This window comes from Vidua macroura, chromosome 8, assembly GCF_024509145.1.
Source record: "Vidua macroura isolate BioBank_ID:100142 chromosome 8, ASM2450914v1, whole genome shotgun sequence".
NCBI classification, from domain to species: domain Eukaryota; kingdom Metazoa; phylum Chordata; class Aves; order Passeriformes; family Viduidae; genus Vidua; species Vidua macroura.
This window is the reverse complement of record NC_071578.1, coordinates 28,463,136-28,490,295: the sequence shown is the minus strand read 5'-3', so window position 1 is coordinate 28,490,295 and position 27,160 is coordinate 28,463,136. Positions and strand designations below refer to the sequence as shown.

Here is a 27,160-nt window from a genome sequence, read left to right as displayed (position 1 = left end):
AATTGATGAGAGTCAGATTTAAGAATTTGGAGTGCTTGGGCCAATGCCAAGCCCCTTGGATTTAGTATTTCCAGGGCAGTCACCAAAGCAGTAGTTCTGGAGTTCCTGTGGCACCAGGCTGGGGTGAGTAGAAGCAATGTGGCTGAGTGACAATTCAGGGAGCTATGTGCTGAGTAGTTGGTCATGTTTACTGCACAGTTGGCCTTTTTCTTCTTCATTTCCATCCTGCTGTTGTTTTGGTAGTCTTTTAAGCTGTATCCTTATTAGTATCAACAAATACTAAATGGTAAATGCTTTTCCTAAGCTTTTCTGTAGATGGCAGTGCAGCTGCCATTGGGTGATCTTAGTTTAGGAGTGTTTGGATCATCTTTGGAAGGGCAGCTTTTGCAAAGGGAATTTTAACTGGGCTTCTGAAATGAGAACCAGCATAGGAAGGTAACAGCAGGAACTTGCTGGCCTCTGCTCATAGTTCCTTTGTGGGGAGCAAAAAAGCCAATCTCTTTGCTATTCTCAGTACATCTTGGTTTTAAAGACATGAGGACGAAGAATAAAAGAAAATTTGGCTTCTTTTAGTACAGTCCTTCTGTTCTTTACTAACTGAGTGAGCAGCTGTGGAGAAAATGTGTAATCCAGTGTTGAAAGTTTAAGAGTCATACAGATCTAAATAATATCACAGGGAGGACTTAGAGCTTGGTAGGAATGTGTGTGGTTTGTGTAAGGATGAAAATATTTTTATTGTCTAATTGCATAACAGAAAATAACTAATTCCAATATCCCTGTTGTTGTTCAATTTCCACTTTCGAAGTCAGCAAATCACTTGGATAACTTAGTGCTGAGCTGCTTTCAAATTTCTAAGCACTGATTTTGTTGGTGCCCTTTATAGTCTTTCCAACAGCTATCTTTGCTGCTGAGCACCAAGTTCAGTTCTGTGTGAGCAGACTGATGCTTAGCAAAGCAGTTGATGGCTCTGTAATTTAGCAGGAAGGGCAGTATTTATCTATAGGTGCTCTCACTTGATTTTATCTGTGCTGTTTGTTCCTGTCCTGGGTTTTAATCAGTGACTGCAATGCCTAGTTCCTTTACTGCTTCATGGCAGAAAGCTGCTCAGCAGTGCAAGGTACAACTCCTGGTTGTAGTTGAGTCTTGCTAGATTTTTGTTTTCAGTAATTTTTGTCTGAAAATACTGTTTGCCATGCATGTAAGCAGCGTAGCCTCAAACAGGCATCCTGACTGGAGTCTCACAGCTCCTTTGCTTGCCCTCTCTTGTAGCAGGGTTTGAGGTGTTTTCTCATCTCCACATTAAGTAGACACATGAGAAACAGAGGCTTTAATACGTGCTTGTTCAGAGTGAAGCTTTGAATGTTTTTGGCAAGTGCAAGTCCTTATTTACATTGAGAAGGATAGGTAGTACAGCTTTCTTGTTCTGAAGTATCTGCTTGTTTTAAAGGTGCTACAAATTCTAGTGCTCAAAGTCTGCAAGAAGTAAAACTTTAACTGAAAACATTCCAATAGTTTTGGCTTCTTTCTGTAATATTCTCGAGAGAAGACGTTTTTGCGATGTAATTTGGGATTTTTTTTCCATTTCTTTTCAAGCAATTTTATTTGGGCCAATAGGTTTGGACAGGAAGCTTTCAGAGTGTTCCCTGTACTGTCAGATTGACTCTTTCTCTTGTAGGCTCCAGTAGCAATGTGAATCTTTGCACTGTGTTCATTTTTCCTGAAGTAAATAAAGCCAGTATTTTTGGGTATGTGCAGAGTGAACATCAATGTAATTATAAGGGCATAGGATTATGGAATAATAATTGAAATCTGGCTTGAGGAGACAGATGGGTTTTAACTGCTTTGCTGAGAATTTAATTGCTCTTGGGATGAAATCTGGATCTCACTGGAATGAATCAGTTTGACACATGGCCAGAATTTTAGCCGAAGTATAACGTACTTTACATTTTTCTCTTCTTCCAGGCAATTTTTGAAATCTTGTAAGATTTTCGTTGTTGTTCTTTGTTATTTTTTTTCCCTTTTGTGACTGTAACTTGGGCAAGGGCAGTTCTGAATTAGTTTTTGAGACTGGGCAGAATGCTTTCTGGCTCCTGAAACACTGGTACTCAGTGAAATATGCTCTACTTCTTAGAGAAAATGATAAAATAGATAGAAATTGATAAAATAGAATTGTTTAGTTCAGTTATTAATTTCTTTCAGTAGTTATTTACATGTAATTTAGTGTTAATTACCTTAATTTTTTAAATAATTCACTTCTCAAAATAACTCTGTAGTAAGGTTTAAAATGCTAATCTGATTTCTCAAATGAGTAATTTATTAATGTGAATTCAGACTTGTTATGTGTGTAGTTCCAATACATTTATTTCCTTTATTCTTTTATTTTATTTCCATTTATTATACTTTCTTGATACTGCCTTCTACACTTCTTCCTTTATTTAATTGAGCTTTCTTTTAAGGAGGTTAATGCCAAAACACTTAATTCTTGTTCCATGAGAAGCTGGGCTTTTTAGACTTTGTGATGTTTGGTTACAGCTGTAATGAAAATAAAGGTGCAAGTAAGCTTAAGACAATGTAAAAAGTATATCATCTTTTCTCAACCCAAACTTCTCGTTTTTTGCTTTAACTTTCTAAAAGAATAGTCATGAAATGAGTCCTTCAGGTGCAAGCTTGTTACAAGAAGCACACATTAAAAGCCTTTCATCTAATGAGCCAGTTGAAATTCAGTTCTTTTTTCTCTTTGCATCTTTCAAAGAACAATGAAGATCTTACTCAAAGCAGAGGACAGCATTAAAAAGACACATATTTCTTGACAGGCTGTACTCAAATGATCAGTGTTGATTTACTGCATTTCCTCCTTTCTTAGAATACAAAAGGTGAGGTTAATAAAGAGAATTAATTGCATTTTGTGCTCCCATGATGCTTCCTAAAAGTAATTTGTGTACTTGAGTTGAGCACTTCTTAAAGAAGTGTCTGAGTTTGATCTGTGCCTAAAAGCAGAGCATGATTTCACCTCAGTCAGTGCCTTTTTGACTAAAATTCGTTCTGGCATTAATAAATACACGCTTCCAATTTTGAATGTCATTAGAGATGTTTTAATTTTTTTTTTTTTTTTTTTTGCTAGTGAATGTGATACAGTGAGAACTGATGGCACTATTAGATGCCCAATACTCTAGTGAGGTTGGAAAGAGAGGGAAGACATTATTTTTGTGGTATAGTTATTTAATGAAGTGTAATTGTTCTAGTCTTAGGGAATCTTGTTATATGCCTGTGTTGGGGTGATTTGGATTTTGAAGTAGCTGTTGCCTTTTTGCTGCCTACCAAGCCTGTAAAACCTCAGATTTTAGTTTCCTTGCAGCTGTCAGGTTTTATTTGGCCACTGTTGTGACAGAACAGAACCATGGAGGAGGAAACTGGGCAACCTCTCCCTTCAGGTGTGTGGGGGGATACCAGGATTCATCAGTGTGTCAGAGGAATGAGACTGTGAGAATGTACATGTGAGTGTAGTGCCAGTGAAGGGAGGGAGGTGATTTTGTCTGCCCAGGAGGTATTCAAACAAACCAAGGTAAATGCACTTGAAAAGTCACGTCATGCAGGTGTGGAGGTGTGTATGGGCAGGGATAGAAATCCTCAGTGGCAGATACTCCTCACTGGGTGTGGGTACACTGCAGTGTACAAAGTGTCTGTGAACCTCCTGGGAGTGACTGAAAGCAAACCCAGAGAGAGTCAGATACTCTGCATTTCTGCATTTTGTGTTGTCCCTCCTTCAACATTTCCCTCCATGCCCAACATAGTAGAGAGCACCTTTTATGGATGGAGAACACATAGCATCACTAATGTGGAATGGTAGCATGGAGTTCTGTTTTCTGCTTCTGCTCAGAGAATTTTCATTATTTACATTCCTCACCAAAGAAATTCAGTCCTGTAGGACAAATTGAATAACCCATTGATCCTTCACACTCCTTTACCTGAAAGCCTGACTTTTGGGTTAGGCCAATATATCTCTTGGCAAGAGATATCACAGTAGCACATGAGGTCTTCTGTGAGGTTTTAGCTTTTATTGATGCATTCTAGAAAATGGCAAACAGTATGTGAATTTTTACTTGGGATATAGAAAGATTTCTTGGAAATACATTGTCTGGGAAGCTGCCATTTTTGTGGTCAAACTTCCTGCATAGGTGTGTGTATATATATATATATCTATATCTATATAGTGATTCTGGGATTGGAATCTAATACACATGTCAGCCTTGAAAGCTGTTTTTCATTGGAAGCTACTTATTGTAAGTTGCTGTAGTTGGTAACCTCCATTTAAACTTCTAAATTCATGTCTGAATTCCAGGTTCTTTTGTCCCAATATCTTCATGTCATGTTCCAGAATCTGATGAAAATTATTTTAGTTTACTTAAATTGTATTGTTCTAACTTGATAGTTTTCATTTTTCCAATAATGCAAGTATGGAAATCTGTTGCATTTTTTTTTCATCTTCTTAATTTCTAAGAAGCCTATGCCTAAAAATGTATGTTTGGAAAATCACTAGATTACTTGGTCCTGATTTCAAAGCCTCAAAAGTCAGTGTCATCTTTTTTGCCTGTAATCTTCATTATGAACAGATAATATTTGTGAACATACTGACTAATGGGAGAACGTCCTTGAGTAATACTCCCACCATTGTTTTTAGTAGAAAACTGCAACTGCTATGAAAAGTACAGTCTGTGTTGTTGCTTGTCAGTATAGAACTAAGAGCACAAACTCATTTCAGTGTGTTCTGTCAGCTCCTCAGCCATTCCTTTGGTGGAGTTTGCTGGCAGGCAGTTTTCTGCTCATGGCAGAGAAAGGAAATGTCATTAGATTAGAGATTGATTTTAGAGTGAAAATAGCCACCATCTACTGTCCTACCTCTGCTCCAGTCTTCAACTTCTGAGTTGAACTATAGCAGCAAGGGGAGGTGGTGAGAAACTGAATTGCTTAATGAGATGACACTTCTGTCTCTCCTGTGTTATGTACCTGTCCCTGCTGTCAAACATTATTAGGAGGCAATATGACTATTACAGTGCACAAACCTCTTGTGATACTGGTCTGAGAGACGTGACATTTTGTGAAGAACCTTTTATGACAAATTACCTTTTTTCCTTTGGGATGGGAAAGCTTATATGCCTTTGAGAGTTGCTTCCTTCACAACTGACACAATAAATCTTCTCAGGCTGTTTTGACTGGAAAAACCAAGGAAGGCAATTCACTTGGACTTGTGTTCTGTTCCTGGCATCCATTAATTACACCTTTGGGTCTGTGCTGTGGAGAGAGCGTGGCAGCTGCTGTGATGGTGTGTGAAATATGAGAGCAAACACTGGTAGAAGTTAGCACTTGGTTCATTTCCTAGGCTTGTAAGGGACATTTTCTGTATGAGCTGGTAACTGCATATCCACGTGTGAGCTGGTTCTGAGCTCTTGTGCTCTTGGCTGACGCTGTGGAAATGTATCAGGATGATGTGGCATGAACACACTTCTGCAGTAAGTGAGGGAACACTTCCCATGTTGGTAGCAGCTCATGGAGAGATTGGTCAAAAGAGAATCACCCCTAAGTAGCTCGGAGGTATTTGAGGATTGTTTTGGTTTTAATTAGAAACAAGTATATTAAGCTGACTGTGTAAGAATAGAACACATTAGTGCTGTGTAACATGTCATAGTCAAGTTACTCCAAAAGTCTTGCTAGGGTAGAATTAAAACTCTTGCACAGAGGAAACAACTGAGCTCCTGGTACAGCTGTGCCCAAGCTGTTCTTCTGAGGTTATTGTTTGGTTCCTTTCACAGCTGGGAATTGTGTGAAGCATCTATATTTTCCTTAAAGCAAACCTTGTACATTTAATACAAGTGCAAGTCAGAGGAGTGAGACTCATTCACAATCATTTCTGCCAGTTAAGAGCAGCTGTAGAAATTGCCCATTGCTTAATAGGGTAAATTGCTCCATTGTTGGTTGGATAAACTGTAAAAGCAATGCTGAACCTCTGGTGTTGGTAGCCTTTTTGTGCAAACAGACTGGAAGCAGTGAGTAGGAAGAACTGCTTTTCCTCCTCCCCTGCTCTTCCTCTGTCACTGTTTATGCTCACTGCTGACTGCTTTCTGTGATTGTGTTTGAAAGTAAACAGGAACCTCTCTATTTAAAAGCACCAGCCTATTAAAAAAACTGAAAACCAGAAAATCTTCTTAAATTTTGCTGGAATTCTATAGAAAGGTGGTTACAGTGCTTCCCCCTTTCAGCTTTCTTCACTGCTGCAGGCTAGATGGCAGTCAAGGAATGCTGCATGTGGCAGTGGGTGTAGCTTGGGCCATGTGTTCCAAAGTGCTTTTGCTTATGAATTGGTGAAGTCACAACAGAATGGCTAATATTTCTGGTTTTCATCTTTCTCTTTTTTCATTGTATCATTGAATTTCAGATTTTTTACACAGTCTGACATCTGATTTTATATTAAAAAAAATACAAAAACCAGCAAGTATAGATGCTTTAGATACAGCATGTAATAAGTTAATAATGAATTCCTCTATACCTTCAGTAAACCTAGGCAGAGCATACAATGCCTCTGTAAAAATGTTTTCAAGAACAGTAAATCTTTTAAGACTGTTCTACTTAACAGTTAAGCCAAGAATGTTTTGGATTTTCTAAACCGAGTTGTTACATATGTTGCTACAGCAACCTTCAGTTACAGAGCATGGGCACAATTACAGAATACTTGTTTGGCTGTTTGGCCTAATTATCTTCAATGTGACTTGTACAGTGTGTACTCCTTTCCTATCCTGTCTTTGGTAACCTGCAGAGTTCTATCCCACCTCTTCCCTGGGTGGTTTTCTCTGTTTTAAGGACTTAATTTACAGTGGGGTTTTCTCTTTAGCCCTATAGTACAGTGCTTTTCCTCTGTCTGTGTTTTCTGCCTTCACTTAGGAGTTCTGTTCCGTTCCTATATAACGTTGCCATTTTGGAGACTTCCTTTTTCTTTATTTATCTCTCTCTCTGATGTTGTCAAATGCTGAAAATAGCATTGAAAAAGACCCTGGAGGTTTCCCTCTTTTCTTCTGACAGCCTTGCCTTGTGTTTGACTTTGGCAGTTATTCTTTAGCTGCCCTTCGATGACTGATTTACCCAGTCTGTTTTCTGTTTGTTTTTAAAAGCCACTTCCTTTTTTTCATTCCTCAAGCACCTGAAATGATGGCTTCTTAGTTTTGGTGCTACTCTTGAATGCTCCTCTTGAGTTTTTTGGCCTGATTCTCCTGTAGTTCTTTCCCTTTACTCACACTTATCTTCTACTGAGGTCTGTTTTCAGCATCATCAAAAGCAAGACCTAAGTCACTAAATCAGTAATAAAAATAATTAGTTATTTTCTTTTAGCTGTCTGCTTCTGAAAGGTGGAACAAACAAGTGAGGTTTGAGATTGTGAGTTATGGAAACAGATAAAATGTTCCTAATGCTCACCACCATGACTCCCTCAAAGCAATTGCTTTTCCTGCAAAATATCCTAACCTGGCACTGGTACGTTGAGCTCTGACTCTTCTCAATTTTGGTAACACTCTCTGAAATTAGTTGAGGGCTTTGCATTTCTGCACTAACCTCAATGCCTGATTTCAATTTTTTTTTTTTTTTAATTCCACTGTGTAAATTTTAATTCCACATGGTGTTATAAAATTTCATTGGTCAACATTTTTGTGTTTAGTAGGGAGAAAATGCAGATACTTATCTGTCTTCTATTTTGGGCACTTTATGCTTTACTTTGGTTGCATTATAACCTTACAATACTTAGTGCAAAAGTGGGAAAGCTGAGAATCGGGTCTCTTGCCTAGGTTCAGCTGTTAAGCTAAATTGAGCTCTGGTTGGTGGACTGAAAAATAGCACTCTTAAGTTTAAGAAAAAGCTTATGATGCATATTGCATGAGGAATTTTTGGAAATGAAACTTTTTGAAAATAATATTTTGCACTCCAGTTAATTATGGTGAACATTATTTTACAATGAAATCTGAAGTTTTGCTTCAGAAAAAACAGCTCTTCTTCATAGAGTTCCCCAGTCTTCAAAGCAGTGCTCTTCATGTTGTATGCCTCTCTAGAAAGGGGTGCTGGGCTCCATGCCTCCAACAAAGCTGGGTTAAATCCCAAGCTGTTGTGGGTGAGCTGTTGTGAGTGCCTGCTGAACCCAGCATCTGAGGACAATCACTCCAAGGATTTGCAGAATATTGAAGTGAACTTGCTGAAAGTGGTATGACACATGTGGTGTGCCTTACCCTTTTAGCCTTTTCCCTTCTCCTTATGCAATATGAGGGGTCCCTGCACTGGGGTGCTGGAGTTACTCAGTTCTTATGCCAGGACTCACAGATGATCTGTATCACCTCATGCTTCCCCTGTTCAGTTGCAGGAAGCCAGCAAGGCACCGCTGCCTGTGTCCAGTGGAAAAGCTTTGTGGAGAGAGAGCTTGGGGACAGCACTGTAGCTGGACCTGGGATTTATTTCACAGTCCCAAATTCAATTTCTTCCTAGGTTGTACCAGCTTGAAAATCTAGTGCTGAATCAGCCTTGTGAAAATGATACCCCTTTTAATATACATTACTCTTTTCACCTATACAAGTAGAATGGGATTCTTCTTTTTCTGTAACTTACAATAATTGCTGAAACATGTAATATTCTGTAGGGTTGGAGCTGATGCACTTGGAAAGAATTTCTTTATTTCCTGTTCTGTTTGAACTCATTGCCCTGAATCATTTCATGATGCTAATTGCTGTTAAGCACACATTATTAATGATGTTATTCCCATGTAATTACCTGCAATTCCTTATGCAGTAGAAAGAATATCAGTGGAAGTATCTTAATTTTCTTTTTTAAATGCACTAGTGTGCTGATGAAACTTGTACTTTATCTTATGGCTATTTCAGGATGACATTGCTGACACCTATTTGTATATTGTGTTTCCCAAATAGCTTGCAGGGGGAAATGCTCAAAGTGCATTCACACATGGCCCAGTGCTTACAAAGTCTTGGTATTTGCAGTTGTGGGTTTTTTTTTTTGTAGCACGGAGTTTCCTTTCCTCAGTGTGGTGAAGAATGTGTAATTAGGGAAGCATAATGAAGTGTGCTGTTGACAGGAAAGTATGCCTGGAATCTCAAATACTGACCTTCTATGACACCATTACACTTCCAAAGTTCTGATTCAAAGATAGTAAGCTTATTTTGGTTTATTAGTAAACATTCTGCCATATTGTGTTTTTATAGTGTGCATTTTAAAATGCATTTGCCCAGTGATAGGAGAGTTTTTCCACTTTGTTTTGTGTTTGTGGCCACTGTTTCCATTTTATTTATCATGCTCATTAAAGTTCTTGCAGTAGAAGAAAATAAGGCTTGTTCACACTAATTTGGAAGATGAAAGCACGGCATAGAAATAATTTAACAACAAGCAAACTGAAACTGCCTCTCAAGCCTGCCTGTATTTTGCAGACTTGTTTGAAAAAAATATACATTAGTTTAAAAACTCCTGGTTTCTGAATAAATGGAAGCAAATGTAGCAAAAATATACAAGTGTTTTGTTGTCCCAGATATTAAATCCATGTTTCCTTTAAATGGCTTCTATTTTTTTGTGAAGCTTTTCCATAGTTGGATTTTTTATTATTTCCAATGCCTTGCTGTGTAGGTTTTGCTGATTTTTCCTGTAAATGCATAGTATGCTATTTGTGGACAAAGCAATTCAGATAGGACTTTGAAATATGACAAAAACAGGTGGTTTCGTCTCAAGTATTCCATCTTTCTTTAGTATTGCTCATGTTTTACAAAGTATATAGTAACTATTTTAATATCACACTCTCCCTACTAAGTCAATAAATAACTTGTCCTGCAGAAATACAAAATGTTTAATGTCCTGTGTCACAACCCAAATCCCCTCAAAAATCTTAAAATATGCTTAACTGTTGTCACCATTTAAAATAAAATACAGTAGTGCTTTGTGAGTGCTGGAGGAAGGCTGCTGAAGAACAGCTGGAGCAACATTTCAGACAAATGCCTGTTAATGCTCTTCTTTTTCACCTGTGCATCTGTGATGAAGCACATCTAACAAATGATAGCCAGCAAAGGGGTGGCTTTGCAAGGGAATATTGTTCTGCAGTGTGTTGGTACCCTATATGCCAGTATTCACTTAAGTATTTAATGATCACATTACTATGAGAAATAATTATAAAACACTTATTTGATTTAATATTTGATAAATTATACAATATTGGTGCCAGGCATCACTTTTAGGGGTAGCCAATAAACCTAAGAAAAATCTGTGTTTCTGCTATTAGGAAAGAGGCCAATGTGTGGTGCCTGACTCTGGTCTCAGGCTTTAAAGGCATGACTTTCACTGGGAACTCAGGAGCTGGACCTGGATATCCATAGGAGTTTCCTCAGGCCTGCTGTGTGTGATAGTCACTTGGTGTTAATGGGTTTAGTTTTCTTGGAGTAATGGGGTGAAGGGGTGTCTGGGTTCTCTGCCCAGGCTGCTCTGGCTGTCCAGCAGTGCTGGCAGTGTCTGACTGAGCTGTGAGCTGGGTGTTCCACAGCCTTGACCTCCTCAGTTTCTCCTCCTCCTGGTATTCTTAAAGCAAGACTGGTTAGGCTCTGTCTTTTTAACACTGACTGGGCTTGCCCTCATTGCAGTCCTTTAATCTGCCTGACTAAATTAATATGTATAATTCATTTAGCACTAACACTAAATAGCATTTTTCTTGTGCCATTAGCATACCCATGCAATGTGATGGTTTAGTAGTCCCTTTAGGAACAGCTTTATATGAACCACAATCTAAAAGGCAAAAAGAAGCAGAGTTTGGTGCTCATAATAGTGTGTTTGAATCTTTGTTGTCCCAAAAAGTCAAGATAACATAAGTTTCCCTCAGTTCCTTTCAATGATTTTGTGATAGTATGAGAGCTGAAATATGCTCATCTATTTAACATCATCTCTTCACAAAGCCGTTTTTGAATTCCAAGTAAACAAGGTAGTTGCGTTTCAAAATGCTCTCAACTGCGGAGAAGGCAAGATATTAATGAATAAAAAAGTCCTGGGAGTATTCCATAGGCATCAGGCAGAAAAATGTTTTAATCCATCTTTGTTTCATCTAACACTGTTACTGTGTCATATTAGCAGAGGTGTGATGATTGTTATTTGTATAGATGGTCTCAAATAAGGCTGATCTTCCCTGAGGAGAGGAGGCTGCTGGTAACATTGGATGTTTGCACAATAAAAATGTAACAAAGCTGTTCGTGACAGTAGGGTATATGAAGTATCATGGAACCAGCTGTATCTCACTTTTCCTTTCTTGCAGGATATCTTGAATAATCTTGATTCATGTGATCTTGAAGATGATGATCTCATGCTTGATGTGGACCTGCCTGAGGACCCACCTCGTGACAAAGGTAAGTAAGGCAGTCAAGCAGTCTGACTGTGAAACTGCTTCATGGGCATAAGAGACTTTTGAGTTGCTTTCTTCTGACTCTTGACTTAATAAATCCGTGCACTCTTCAAGTTGGGGTGGTTTTTTTTAACGTAACAACTCTTTCTTTTGTGAAATACAGGAAGGGAGATATTTCTGTTTTCCCAAATACAACTCTTACATTTGAAAAAATCTGAACATAGAAATGTATTGCCTTGAATAAAAGTGCGACCTTGTTTCACACTGTTTTTTTCTTAGTATTATTTCTATAGAATAAATTTCAAATTTTTAAGTTAGTCTTTCAGTCTCATGATTCAGCTATATTTGAAAATGCTAGGACAGTATTTTTTTTTAGCTTTGATGAATGACAGTGTAATTCTGTGAGGTAAATAATTGTTTTCTTCTACAAAATGACAGCATCTCCTAATTGATATACATACACTTCAGGGTAGCAGAAGATGTAAAACTTAAGATATGTGTTTTCAAACTGTGTTTTATGCACTCTTGCTTTCAGTGAGGGTACTGGCAGACTTTTCACAGAGAAGGTAGATGTACCTAGATGCACCTGAAATAGAACAAATTCAGAATAGAATGAACTTGGTAAAGGAAATTACAGCTGCACTTTCTCAAATCTTAGACTGGAAAAGTTTGAGGCTTTGGTTTGTTTATTCCTGAGCTAATCATGGGACTGATGAGTATTGTTATTATTATGATCTATTGTTATGTGAATATGGGTATTAGTTTTACCTCCAAGTTCAGTGGAGGGCAGTCTATCTTCAAATACAGAAACACTGAATGTGGAGCACTGTCAGGCCCTATCCAGTGCAAACAGGCACTGAAAGGAAGAGGGCTTTACTCACTTTGTGTAACATTCAGCTGCTTGCTGAAGTAAATTCAGGGGTTTTTGAGAGTACCTCTGAATTACCTGGGTGAAGACTCCTGTGTGTATGTTAGATATGAAGCCAAATTTACAGTAAATAAAACACAGTTTTCCATCTATGATGATGGTGGCACATAGTGTTTTAACGTTGTGCACGTGTGAAGAGCAGTACAGCAGTACTTAATCTTTTAAATCTCAGAATGAGTTTTTCAAAGTGCTTGTGGGAAATGATTGATGACATTGCAAGTATGCAACTTTTCAACCCTGACAGGTATGAATTTTTTACTTTTTTACTCATTTTCTAGAATGGGTAACAATGCAAGCCTAAGGCATATTCTTTCAGTAGGAGTAATTTAATTCTGTTGAGGAAAAACTAAGAAACAATTTTAAAGGGTGGATCAATTTCTCCTAAGTTTCCTTGTTTATATGAAACCTGCACTGCATTTGCATCAGTAATTCCATTACGAATTATTAATTTAAAAACTGCTAGAAGGGCATGTTTTTAAAGGTAAATGTTTACCACAAAAACATTAAAAGCTAATTACTGCTACTTTTGCCATTTTTTTAGAGGTTGGGTTTCCTTACAAAATTAGTCTGACATAAACTGGGTATCTCTGCTTCTTATCCTGAAAATTCTGTATTTGCAGCAAAGAGGATCTGAAAATAAGAATTCAAAAGCCACCTCCGGGTTTTCCCTTATGTAAACATGACCACTTGTAAAAGCAAAACTTCTTCTTGGTTAATCTCCACCTGTCTTTACTCAGTGTCTCAGTATTTACTTTCCAAAGCTGAAAATTGTAATTGCTTGTAAACTTACTGAGCGCTTATTCTGTTAATAATTTTCACGTGTTATGACCTGTAGAAAGACACTGCTAAAGGAAAATAAATCATGTTAGTTAGGGTGAATAAGTTTATTTTATTATGCAATTTTTTGGTTATTTGCTAGGTGATAAAAACTGAATTGTAGGTATGAGTACTTGCTCTAGTAATGTTTAACAGCACTTTTTGCCAACACTTTTTCCATAATTATGTGCGCCTTCACTGACGTCAGCCTCTTAAGACTTTCCAGGTCCCCAGAAACTCTCCTGGTTTCACTTTGGAGCCTGGGATGCTGCTTGGCTACTATTTATAGAAGCAGTTGTAGCTGCACAAGCACGCAGGGAGTGAGGAGGGCCGTGTAAATCACAGGGTGACGCTGGGCTGGCTCCCAGCCCCACGCAGGCTGAGAACCCAGCAGGAAGGAGGGCCTGTTCGGGAGCCGTGTGCGCAGCGGGGCGCGGGGGGCAAACACTGCTCCCTTGTGTGCAGCTGCTCCCAGGAAAGGACTGACAATGTGAGGGAAAGCTCCTTGGGTAAGTCAAGAGCAAGGTGTGGTGACAGAATAGCAGTTTAGGACTGTTTTTGCCGAGTCTGACTCCTGGGTAGAAGTTGTTTTGGCTTTCTCAGTCGTTTCCGGGCTGTTGCCAAATTTAGCGTTCGTTCCCTTAAGACATTTGTGGAATTCCTGTGGCTTTGCAGAAGTTGGTGTTTTAAAGAGCTTGTTTGGTCTCCTTGTTTTAAATCACACTGGTTGTCCAGATAAATACAGATTAAATGTCTCTGAGTCTGAAAACCAAACCATGTGAATAAGAAGAGGTATATCTGTATTTTAAGTAACGGAACTGTTTTCTTTTTGCAATTCAATACTGGCCTTTTTTTTACAATATTGTCCTTCTGTGTTTGTGTGTTGTTAGAACTTGTTAAAGGCCTGGAGATACCATCCGTAAGAGAGATAGGAAATTGTTACTTTTAAATTTACTTTCTGCCATAATCTCTACCTCCTCCAAATGATTTTCAATTTAAAGTTGAAATACTGGTAAAGCTGGATGCTTCAGTTTCTGCTACAGGTTGCTATTCTTGTAACAAGTTTGTTTTAATAAAAATGTGACATTGTTGCAGAAGTCCACCTGACACTTCTAAAATGCATATTGTTTTGTATCAATTAAAAAAATCAAAACAAACCCCACAGACTTTACACTGCATCTGTTACCAGCACATAATTATTTTATTTGCAAGGTCCTGGGAACAAGTCTTATGATTTTTTTTTAACATTATGCTCTCTGTAGAGGAATGTGAAAATATGAGTCGTTATGAGAGACAAGACAGAAATACGAGACAGCATCAAGAGGGATTCTGGAAAAGAACCCCACAACAGCGATGGAATACACAGGAGCACTATCATCTTGGCCATACTGACCATTATATCCATGGTAAAAATGATTTGAACAGGTAAAGCACTTTTCTATATCCTCACAAACATTTAAAGCACCAGTGAGCAATTCCACTTTGGCACTAAGGGATCTCAAGTGATATTGAGTACAAGTACAACATTTTCAGAATAGTTGTATGTCGGAGTGGAAGCACCACTGAGGGTTGTAACAATATCTTTTCAAAACTTATGCTTTTGTTTTCAGTCCCACTACTGGTTGCTCGTGTTGATACAATATTATACATGTTGATTAAAATAGCTTATGTGTTCCATGGAAAACCATTGCAATGTCTTACTACTTTCGTAAGTTTGGGCAGCTTTTTACAGTTTAATTTGTTGGTAAAGTAAATGTAACTTTATAGTCCTTAAAGAGTTGAATGACAGTTTATAGAAATTCTGCTGAACTAACTGGTTTTAGGGTACTGTACTTTATAGTCTGAGAGGAGTCTCTGGGAGTGGAAAGGAAACTCTGTATTAAAGTGAAATAGCATTGACATTTTCTGATTTATTCATTTATTTTCTGCTTTGTGCCACAGTATGTAAGTATAGCCCACATTGCATAACACTTTCCTTTTTACCAACCGCTGCCTAGCTCCAGTTTGTCATCTCTGTGTGTTTCTGTTTTGGGTTTTTTTAGGGGTTCAAACTACCTGGAGCCTGCCGTGGGTCCCCTGGAGAGCTACGGGGCGGGCAGCGGTTACGCGGTGCCGCGGGCGCTGCCGGAGAACACAGTGATGCTGGACGAGATGACGCTGCGGCACATGGTGCAAGACTGCACCGCCGTCAAAACCCAGCTCCTCAGGCTCAAGAGGCTGCTGCACCAGGTCAGCTCTCCACAGGGACCAAAGCACTAAAATAAACTGGGGACTGGGCCTAGGTGGGCTTATATTCTGTGTGGCTTTATTAGGATATTGGTGTTTCATTTATACATTGAGTTACAAAGTTGCAGAAAGTTACTATACTTTTTTTGCTGTTTTCAGTAGTACCTTTCTGCCTTGTCGGCACTTTATTGACTCCAAAACATGCTAAATACTAAAATTTTTAATATTTATTCAATATTAAAATTTACTTCTCTGAGGAAATGTCAAATTAAAGAAGAAAAACAGTGTAAGTGAAAACTAGCTTTTATCCAATAAGATTCAAAAAACCTGGGAGTTAAAAAAAATTAAAATTGATCCAGTTGATCAGACTTGGATTCAGCACGTCAATGCTATTAGCTTTTTCTTAAGGCTTTGTTTTCCTCATTCTTTTCATCTTTTTTTGTGTTTTGATAGCAAATCCTGCAGGGTCATCTCTATTGGAAGTGTTCAAATTTAACCTTCCTATGTTATGAAATTGTCATAAGCTTTTAAGGAGCTTTTACAATGTACCTCAAAACATGGCAAGTTGTGGGAGTTGGTAAACTGCTGAATGACTCAGCAGAAGTATGGCATTTCAGCTACAAAAATTTCTTTGTTACCATAATAAAAAACAGTCCATGAGACTTTCTTTGGAGGCATACACAGATTAGCATTGAGAAGTGTGTGATGTTGTATTTTAATACTGGATTCATTGCTATTCTTTTCTAATAGGATAATGTAATGAAAATAACTTTGTGCCTTAAAAGTAAGGCACTAAAACAAAACACAACAAAAAGCAAATCAACCTTGAGGCTAATTCAAGGGTGTGATTATGCCTTTTAGAAATGAGAGCATTTGCTTCCTGTGCTGAGATGTATTCCTGATTTTGTCAGGGGGAAAAACAATTGTAACAAAAATAATGCAGTGCCAGAAGGGGAAGGTGTGTTCTTAGAATCCAGTGTCTTGAGTGGTGGGCTGCATAAACTGTGCCCCCCAACAGCCCCAGGCATTAACACAGAGGTGGCAGGGAACCTTTATCTAGAACTTTTAATGCCTGTAACACAAGGACAGTTAGGCAGTTTGATGGATGATCTGTGTGTGTGGTTCATGGTGCAAAGGCTTACACACTATAGCCAAGTAATGTGTGGCCCTGCAGAGTATCATGTGTAAAATCTTTATCTAGTTTATAATAGCCTGGTTGCAGAATAAAAACCTTGCCGCAAGTAGCTCAGCTTCACTTTTTTAAAAGAACTTAAATGCAAAGAATAAAGCAGTTACTCTTAATATGTCTGTTTTTCAAAATTTGCTCCTGGTCTTGATAAATGCCTGATCCTTCTTCCCTGTAACAGTGAGTTTCATAATAACAGGTATTATTCTTCCCTTCACACTTTGTCAGGCATACTTGGCTGTATTTTCCTGACCTAAACCAACCCTGTTTTGACTCACCGCTTCCAAAACTCATCACTAGACTACTGAATATTTATTCTACTCTCCTGTGTATAATCCAGTCTTTTAATCAAAGAACATGAATAGTAATGTAAAAGTAAATTAGCCTGCTACAGAGGGGGAAACTTCAGACCTTTACTACCTTAATTTGCTAAATAACTAGGGCAAAACTTGTATGGAATATTTTTTCATTACATTAAAATGTTAAGCCTTTACTGTAAACATCGAGCTCCATAATAACAGAAATGAGTAAAAATATCACAATTCTTTTTTACTTCTTGAGCAGAAATAATAGTTTTGAAAACAATTAGTTGAACTTTTGAACTCTGAACTGGATCACACGCAGCTCCTTGCAAAATATAAAAAAATCAAGGTACAAAGTCAATTGCTTTTAAACTCCAGTTTTATTATGGAAGCAGAAGTTCTTCTGTTAGCTCCACCAATATTACAGATTTAAGTCTATGTGTTGCCTTTCTCCAGTTGTGACATTCAGCAATACTATTTAATTTGGATAGGTAGGAATAGAGCTGTAGTCAGGACTTAGGCACGAGGTCTCAGAGGAACAGTTACGTAAAATAGGAAGAATTAGTAATTAAATTCAGTTTTATACAGTTGTCTAATCAGCTGTAGCGTGACTTAGTGTAGAGCACAGCATGTAGTGAATGTATACCTAGCAGATTCCTGGGGAGACTTTATGTGCTGTATTGGATTCATTGCTGTGACTGGAGCTCACATAACTGGATATAAATTAGCTGGAGTATTGCTAGTAACTAGCTGCAGCAGTGTGGGGTTGGTGCTGCATTCCCAGTTCAGCTTGGAAAAATAAATAGTTCTTTGAGTAACAGAGCCTTGGCTGAGCTCTGTGTGAGCAGGATAACAGTGGCAGCAGTAACACCTGCTGGCTGCTTACTCCTCACTCACTGCCATCTTCCTGTGCCTTCAGACAGTGAAATCAGCAGTAGGAGTCTCTCTCATACAGAGCTTAGAAAATTTTCACAGTAGCGAGTATAACCTTCTCTGATTTCTCAGAGATGTTATGCTAACCTATATGGAGTGAAAAGTGTGGCTTGTTCTTCTACTAAATGCAGCCATATTTACAGAGAGGTGCACTGCTGGAGAGCATTCTCTCTTTAATGCTTAACTGGACTGCTACCTTTGTATTGTAAGAAGAAAATGTTTTAGAAGTCTAATTCTACTAATAATTGACATGTAAATGTTAATGCCTTTTAAACATTGACTAAGGTACTTCATTTGCATGCTTATTAAGCAATAAGTTTTCTTCTTATTTTAACAATTTCTTCCTCCTCCTCAATTAAGTTCATAAACTTGCTATTGCTCTACTTGGGTGGAGGCTAATGTGTTAAAACAGTTTTAAATAAGGTTGTTCTATTTCTGTTGCCCTGGAGCCTTTGATCTTTGCAAGAATTGACCATCCTCTATAGTAACCTAGCAAAGACTTGCAACCATTGGTTGCATTGCTTGCACTTGCTGTTCTTGTAGGGAGGACTGAAACATTAAGTAGTTCACAGAAACTGTGAGATCTGTGAAGCTCTTTTTTTCTGTGGGAGACAGGTTTTTATAAAAAATGTTTCATTTCAACTTATCTTTCATGAATGGAAATGAAATTCTATTTTTCAAGCACAGCTCTTCAGTGTACCTTATCAGATTTGGCCCATTTATATGAAGAGGTGTGAATGAAAACGTGAACCGTGTAGTGCAAAATTGTTAAATGCATCAGTACATTTTGCTGAAGCTTTAGATCAGTAAGTCACTAGTGTACCTTTGAAATATATATTCATTGTGTTTCTTTTTTTTTTGCATCTTGTGAGATCCAAAGAGAGATTCATCTTTGTTTATGAGAAGCCTGAAGTTGAGAAAGAAACAGTTACAAATAAAAAGACATTTATGTGCCATGCATTAAGTTATATAAATTGCTCCTACACCTATTTTTTACTAGCCACAAAATAGTTCACCTCAGTGACTTAATTGTGCTTGAAAGAAACAGAACCAAAAGAGATGAACAAACAGTAGCAAATCAGATTGGCAAATCTTAGGTTTAAGCCATTGTTTATCTGTCAGATTGTCGCTGTGACAGTGTTTGACAGTGGCAGTGAGATTGACATGGCCTGAATGAAACTGCACTCAGAATGCCAAGCAGGCAGCAGGTGAATAGCACCCTCTGCTTGATGGCCGTTTAACACAGCTTCTGCTTGCATCATTATAGAAATGCCTTTAGCAAAGGAGTCTATTCAGATGAGTGATTTGTACTGAATAAAGCTTGGAATTGGGAATCAAACCCTAGACCGTGGTAAAATTCAGTAGACCCCTATAAACTTGCCACTGCTCTGGATAAGTGATTATACCAAAATAAACAATGTGTTCTGCTACTGTAAAAACGTTAGCAGTAGCAGTTTTCTATATTGCCTGTTGTAGTGTGATGTGCAATACCTTTATAAAGTTTATTGTATCTTTACCAAAAGATTTAAAGCAGATGTTCTCTCCAAGTTTCCAAATTTGATGGTATCTTGATATACTTCTTAGTATTATTTCTAGCCTACCAAAAATTGCATATGCATATAACCAGGTGCATTTTCTTTGCTAATTCTGTCATAATTTGGTAATTCTAATAATTTTTTTGTACAGGGATGACTCTATTTTGCTGATTTCCCCTGTTTCATTTTAGCAGTATAATGAGAAAGAAACAAAAAGCACAAGACAGATTTCATAGGTGAATCCTAGCATGTGTTCAAATGGAGGTTTGAGTTCCTACTGATAGAGTTAGAACTGTTTCTTTTCCAGTTGTGCTGTGTTCTCTACTTGTGTACTGAGGTAATTGCAGCAGTGGTGAGGGAATTGCTGCAGATGACCTTTGTCCCTGCTTTGCTGGGGAATGAGTCAGGTGTAGCACAGGCCTGGAGTACTGATTTAAATCACCAGGGAGTGTGTGACATACTAACCTTCTTTGCAATCAGGTCTTAATCTGCTGTTGTGGAATGTCATATTGCTCCACTTCCCTGCATTTTAATAGCAGTTAAAGGTATATTGGAGGTACAGAGCTTTGAAAAGCCATGCAAGATACTTTTGCTTGAAATACTTCATCTTGTTTTGTGTTTTTTACCATTCCCATGACAACTCTTTCACAATTGTAGCTGTGACCATCAGTGGCTGCACTTCTGAGCATGTGTATTTGTTTGAATTGTTGCTTAAAATAAAATGTTGGTGAATTTTTAAATTAGGGGATATGAGATAAATATAAAATATATAAATATAAAATATTTATAAATATCTATTGTATATAAAATACAATGAATATAAAATGCAATATAAATATGCATAAAAAATTGTAACACTGAAAGTAATTCTAGGATTCTAATTGCTGCACTTTTCCTCTAGCATTTTAGAAATGTTTTGAACTAACTGATGTTTGTGTTTTTATGGTATTACTGTGCAAATTATTTCAAAGCACTCAGGTAGAACTTCTCCGTAACATGGTGTGTAAACTGCTGCTTCATCAGTCTTTGATTTGCTGGCCATGGGCCTGGAAGGGACAAGCAGCTACTTGAGAACTGATGACAACTGAGTGCTGACTGTTCTCAAAATTAACAGTTGGGTTATATAAAAGCCTAACAAACAAAAAAACCCCAAAAGCATCCAAACCAAAACAGCACTACAAAACTGTGAGATGTAAAGTTCTATCGAGTTACAGAAATGAAATATAAGTGTCTGCAGCTTGGGCATTACTTGGGCATTGTACACTGGCTGCAGCAAGGATGGCTTTCCTGTAGGGAGAAAAAGGAAACTTGCTGTTTCAACAAGTGATTCAAACTTGTATTCTTGTCTTTGTCCCCTGGTAGAATGATGAAAATGTGTCACTCCAGGACATCACATTCTCAGTTCCATCGAGTCCAGAACCACAAGAACCTGAGTCAGCTTTTAAGGTAAATGACATTGATTGACTCTAAGGAATAAGACCTGTTTATGTTTAGAAAATACACCTAAAGCTTGTGTGTTACTGAAGTACTGCTTCTTTGTTTAAATGCTAACCTAAGTGAACCCCACAAAGTCAGTGGCAAGTTTATTGTTTTTTAGAATGAGTATTAAAGGCAGAAGAAATCACAATAGGCATTGCAAATTGAATCATCTTTTATAGTTGCAGACTTGTAACATTCTGTTTTCTGTGGTGGTAAGGTTTTGTAGCGTTACTTGGTTCTTACTGTAAAATCACGATACAAAGATCACTAATTCTGTATTTATGGGAGTGAAACATTGCTTACTGGAAATATAACAAGGCTATAAATACTTCATGAAGATGAAGAACATTTAAAATGTAATGCTTGTTCTGAGTTCAATAATTTCTGTTGTTGATAAAGAGGACTGTAGGTAGTATTTGCTGACTAGGCCTGTTCATCTGTATAATGTCACTTGTTTGTACAATGGATGAATTACTGCTTCAAAAATGCAGCTGATTTACTTACCCGGGAAATTTAGTGGGTCAGCTGAATTTGGCCCCTTAAAGGAACTTTTAGTCAAGTTTCTTCACACTTTAGCCCCTCTCTGTGTGAATAGGAGGAGGAAAGCATGTGCTGGTGTCACTGCCATCCCTCCAGGCATGTCTGATCTCATATGTCCTGCAGAGGTGTTCCTTAGATCATGCAGTCCTTATACAAAACCACTGTTCTGTTGCAGATGGATGATCTGCTGAACGAGATCAGGCAGCTTAGAGATGAACTGAGGAAAAAGGATGAAACAATCAACCAATTAGAACAGCAGCTTGTAAGTATAATCTAAAATGTTTAGCAAAATCCCAGGTGTGCACTGCAGAGTACAACTTCAATAGGCAGTACTGATGAAGGCTTTAAGAGATCTTAGCTGTTTTTTTCCTACACTTCCACTGTAACAAAGGTAGGTTTGGGTTCCCAGTTGTGCTCCTGGAATCTTTAATTCCATAATCTGGTTATGATTTTGTGTGGCACTAAACAAGGATGTTTATAGTGCTGTTGAAAGTATTTAATTTCCAAAATAGTTTTGAACATAAAATTCTAGAAGCTGCCCAAAAAAAAAAACAGTGAGGAAAAGATAAGGCTACACTTAAAGTATTTTTAAAATGGATGAGGATTGGGCCTATCATTCTGCTTAAAGTTTTTGTTACTGTTTTTTTCTCCTGCTCCTTTCCTCTATTGTCCATTATCTCAATAAGGAATTGCACCATAGAATTTAAAGCTGAGCAAAGTACTATTCTAAGTTGATTGTGTTTTAAGGAAACAATACAAAACAAGTTGAATATTCAGATTAAATCTGCCAGCTAGGAACAAGTTATGGGTCACTTCATCATAAATTATGTTCAGGGAAACTTGAAGCCTCAAGCAAAAGTCACATGTGCCTTTTACCTTTTTGCTCTTGTTCTGAGTTTGGATTTGCCATGTATATCTTTGCATTTGCTTTTGTTAAATTCACCTGCTGTGACAATTCTTGTAAAACAGCCCCACATTTTCAAGCCATTTCAAGCCACAGCAAGATCCTACAGGCAGGGTAGATGAGATGCCAAGAGGTGCACACCATAGATGTTTATCATAGCTAGAGGCAGTACTTGTGTGACCATAATCTCTAATGAAATGTTAAACATGTGCTTTCATAGGTGTGTGCAGTAAAACTGATCTGTGGCCTTCATCCTCTCCCTCTCTGGCTTGGGAACATTCCCTCTAAAACAAAACTGAAAGGTGAAGTTTTGGCGTTTGCTCTGCTGTTTAAACAGCAGAATCCCAGATCACAGCATACCCACCCAAATTACCTTGTTTGTTAGCATTTAGCAGTAAGTGTTGGGTTTTGGGTACACTTAGTCTCACTCTTAACAATCAGCCAAAATTCCTTGAAGGAAGTTTCTCCTTCCCTGCTCAGTCATGTACCTGATTGCTGGAGTAACCTGTAACTGGGACAGCAGAGGAACTGCGCTGTAGAGATGGGTAAAACTTACATTTGTAATGACTGAAAGATGACTTGAAGAACTTAGTGCTTCAGAAATTTAAGTGGAAACACTCTTTCCAAAAGTCAGTATTTATTCTGGATTACTTCTCAGTATCCTTTGGGAAAAGCAGCAGTTGTGCAGCACTGTAAATAGTGGTTTCTGCAGTTTAATCATATTGTGCTCTACAGTCAAGTCATGCTTGATGTTTGAACACTGGGCCTTGACTGTACTTTTCAAGAGGCTCAGTTGGTTAATTTCTAACTAATTCTTGTTTGTTTTTCTCTTTTTGGGGGTGATTAAGGCCACTAGATGTAACTGCCAGAAGGACAGTCAAAAACCTCCAGTGGCAGTGCGCGCATGTGCCGATAAATTCACACAAACCTCCTGGAGGAGGAGTTCTGTGAGTAAAGTGGGCCCTTCATGCTCGGGTACCTCTTTCTGCCTTTCATTCCCTACTTCTATAACCTTGGCTCTCACTCAACGCAGCCCTGTTTAAGAGATTCTGTGCTGTGTGTGAGTAGAGTTCTTCCCACTGTGCAACCCTTCCATTCTTTTGCAGCCCTGTTATGTAAACAAATACTAAAAACATGTATTTCAAGATACATAATTAAACTTGAGAAATCTTCTCTTTAAATAATCACCCTTTCCAGTATTTAAGTTACAGTCAATCCAAGTCAATCTTGTATATCTAGTTATACTTAAGAGATTTTCTTATATCCTGACTTCAAAGTCATAGGTATCTCTTTGGGTTTTCTCCTGGTCAGATTTTCATTGTTGAAGTTTTCATATTTGTTGAGGAAAAGAAATAGTATATTCTAAATTTTGGTGCATAAGTGTAAAAACAAAAGTTAATATTGTTTAATATTGCTCTTTTTTATAATTCATTTTAATAACTTGAATCATTCAAAAAATAATTGTGTGAAAATCACTTTGACAAAAGACATCTCCATTCCCATATGTTGTTGCATGGATCACATTTGTTTCCACTATGTAAAATTTATATTCTTCATAAAACACCAAGAAAATATTTAAGATGGGGGAGGAACAACATATTTGATATTATATAATAAGAAAAAATTGCCTTTACTAAACAAAGCTTTTTTTAGTTACCAGTTTCAAATAGCATTTGGATCTTGAAGCTACTGCTCTAGCTAGAAAACCTAGGACATTTTATTAAAAGGTTAAAATAGGTTTGATTTTTTTTCTTTGTTTTTATCCTACTTTGAGTTACTTGATATAAGCTTGTAATAAAGATTAATCACCCTTGTTATCCTTCTAAAATTGCTTTTTTAAATATATAGCACTATAGCACAGAAGCACCACCACGCTGTGTGTTCACCAGTTACTGGCAAACAGCCTTACCCATGTTTTCCACCCTCCTTCTTTCTGTCACAAGAAGCTGTCAAAAGATTATAACCTTAAGTAGCTTTTGGCTTCCTTTGACACCTCTGCTCCCCCATGTAACCTCTTGGTTCATCCCATGTGTTTCTTCTCCTTTTACTTTGGAGCTTCTGAGCCCGTGCATTGTTTCTTTTTCCCAGTTTAATTTCATGTGTGTGCTGTTCATTGGATGTCTTTGTGCACTGATACTGTTACAAGGCTTGTGGCTATTGTTTCCATCTTCCTTTGTTTCTAGCTCATTTGTCACATGGCTTCAGTGTCATTAATAGTCATGGAAAGTTAGTTGCTAACTACAGGAGTTTTAATTTGTGGAACTTGTGGTGTTAATTGATAAGACAAAGATACTGGAGAAGATGAGGAATTTGAGTTGCTGTCTCAAGCACAAGGAATCAGTCAGCACAATTGTCTGGTTTGGGTCAGGTTGGCCAGTATATTTTTTTTAAAGTTATATTGTAGTTTTGTTCAAAAAGACATTTTTTTGTCAGGAGGAAGTTTGGGTTAAGGGCCAGTATCTTCAAGAAGAACTAAAGGAGCCTCTGGTGTATTGATGGTTGGGTGTGTGGATATATGCATATGATACCCATGTGTATTTCTAGGCATATGATCATTGCATGCACAAGCCAGACATCTTGGTATTGTTATCCATGTGCAAAGTTTCTTACAAATTTGATCAAGGACTTCGGAAAGTTCATGAAGTGTTAACAAATTTTGAAACTGTGCTGCTTTTCAGGACCTTTTAATAGCTGGGAAATTTTGGGCAGAATGTTTTGAGCATGTTTTTTGGCTTTTTTCAATGTCTTCATGTGCATATTTGTAAGTTACAGGCTTTCTGTCAGCCAACAGAAACGGGAACTCTGTAATGTGGGATTTCTCCAAGGAGGACAATGGTCTGGCTGGTGCAGCCAAATTTCAGTTCTAATGGTCAAACCTCAACTTTCTGGTTTTATGGTTCCTCTGCTAACATGCATTTGGATGCTTCCTTGCATGGCTTAACAGACATATAAATGTATAAAATAGTTTTTGATCTGGAACCTAATAAGAAGAAATGTTTCTTGCAATAGAAAGGAGACACAATCAGCTCTTATTTTCTTGAGGTAAGAGTAGATAATAAACAGAAGGAGGCACCTAAGTAAAGCCCAAAAATCTCTTAAAGAAATTCTTGTGCGTTATTAACATTCCTGTTTAGTTTAGTTTAATGGTCTTGACCTAAGAAGAAAGACTAAGAAAAATCATGTTTATTGGTCCTATATGCAGTATAAATCTTGAAATATTGTTAGTGTTTATAAAATGGTCAGGTTTTTATGTAGGCTAGCTTTTTTTTATATAGAGTAGCTTTTTTTTTTTTTTTTTTTTAACCAAATTGTAATTGAAGTCTTGGCAATGACAGAGTGGCTCCTTTGAGGCATCTTAGCTTTTTGCTTCTTTAAGCTTGTTAATGGTTTTCAATTTTGATGAATATTTTTGATAATAGTTTTTCCTATTAGTGTTGACCTGCCAGTCATTTTAAATTATAGTGGATATTAGGTACTTGATGTATCAAAATCTTCAAAATTGATGTGGCTGTTTGTAAATTCTATATATTCTATACAAATCAGAGCTGATAGAATTCCTGAAGAGTTAGTACCAGTCTGGGAACACAATGATTTAGTGTTCCAAGGAGTACTTTAAATGCTGACTGAAACGTGCCTAACAAACATTGTTAATGTAGTGTGTCACAAAGAATAGATGCTAGAATAAACTAGGAAACAGTGAAAGTGGACAGCAGCTATTTCAGTTAGAAATTTAAGAGCATATGAATTGCAGCAATTGCTGGCCATTTAAAATGGCTGGTACTTCTGATCACTTCATGGTTCTGCCACTAAATAAACAAATGGATATCATTAAACATATTCATTTTTAAAAGTCATGTTCACATAGTTTCCTTGTTATTAAATATTTCTAGAAAATGGCCCATTCTGATGTGATTAGAAACTTGTCTGGTGTTGTTCTCTTTAGAGACCAAAGTTTTTCAGGGTACTTTTTGGTTTTTTCATATTTAAAGGTAAATATGTACATAAGTGGAAGTTGTATAACTTTAACTTAATCCTTGGAACTTAGTGCTCACGTAATAAAAACTAGGGGCTGGAAGGAAATGTTTGGGAAACTTGGCTTCTTAAAAATTGATAGGTAGCTACCTATTGCCTGTCTGCTGTGTCTGTGACATGGTATTTCTTTTAAGTGTCCTGACAGGATGCTCAAATTTTTAATAACTTCTAGGTTAGGTTTGTGTTTTATTCTTGGTTAGCCATCCTTGGGATAAAGGCTTGTACAAATATTTGCTGGCAGGGTAGACCATGACATTTCTGAAAGGATCTCTTACAGGTCTCTTATACAGAATTAATTCCAGTTAGTGTGTCTTATGATTTTACTATCATGGAAAAAAATAACCAAGCCCTGGAAGAAGATAAAAATTACCTGAAGAAATTAATGTTAATGGACAGCTTACAAGAAAGAAAAATGTGAGCATCTATTGCCACACTTGACTTGCAGGCTTTGCAGGATTGTTTCTCTAATAGTAAATACTGATGTTTTGAAAACTTTGAGGGTAAAGGGGTTAGAAGTCAATTTTTTTTTTTCCATAAATCATTTGGTTTCTTGGACTGGAAAGGATGTTGGCAGATGCTGAGAAGTAAATGGACAAGCAAGCAAACTGAAAAGCCCTGAATTTGGTCCAAGATGCCTACAGAAGATTCTGGCCTGTGAGGACAAGTTCCTCCTAGTTGCTGTTGTTCTTCCACTCCCTGCAAGAGTAGATAGTGTGTACAGTAAAAGCTGGGTATTTCCCCTTGGTAACAGATCACAGTGATGAGATGAGCTTTGCTGCCTAAATGTGCATACAAGTTCATTCTTGTCTCTGCTAAAATGACAACAGAACCTGTCAGTTTGCATGGGAATGTGCATGGTCTTGCTCTTTGCT

At 37.5% G+C, this 27,160-nt stretch overlaps 1 protein-coding gene across 4 annotated transcripts in view; it reads left to right on the top strand.

Annotated features, from left to right (window-relative positions):
* Positions 1–27,160, top strand: part of CCSER2 (coiled-coil serine rich protein 2) — a 61,383-nt gene that overhangs the window by 16,375 nt on the left and 17,848 nt on the right. For all 4 annotated transcript variants that reach the window (XM_053984085.1, XM_053984084.1, XM_053984087.1 and 1 more), the window contains exons 4-9: positions 11,321–11,411; positions 14,414–14,576; positions 15,194–15,380; positions 20,696–20,779; positions 21,528–21,614; positions 23,105–23,203. In XM_053984085.1, coding sequence (XP_053840060.1) covers positions 11,321–11,411; positions 14,414–14,576; positions 15,194–15,380; positions 20,696–20,779; positions 21,528–21,614; positions 23,105–23,203 — 711 coding nt within the window. The remainder of the gene's footprint in view (positions 1–11,320; positions 11,412–14,413; positions 14,577–15,193; positions 15,381–20,695; positions 20,780–21,527; positions 21,615–23,104; positions 23,204–27,160) is intronic.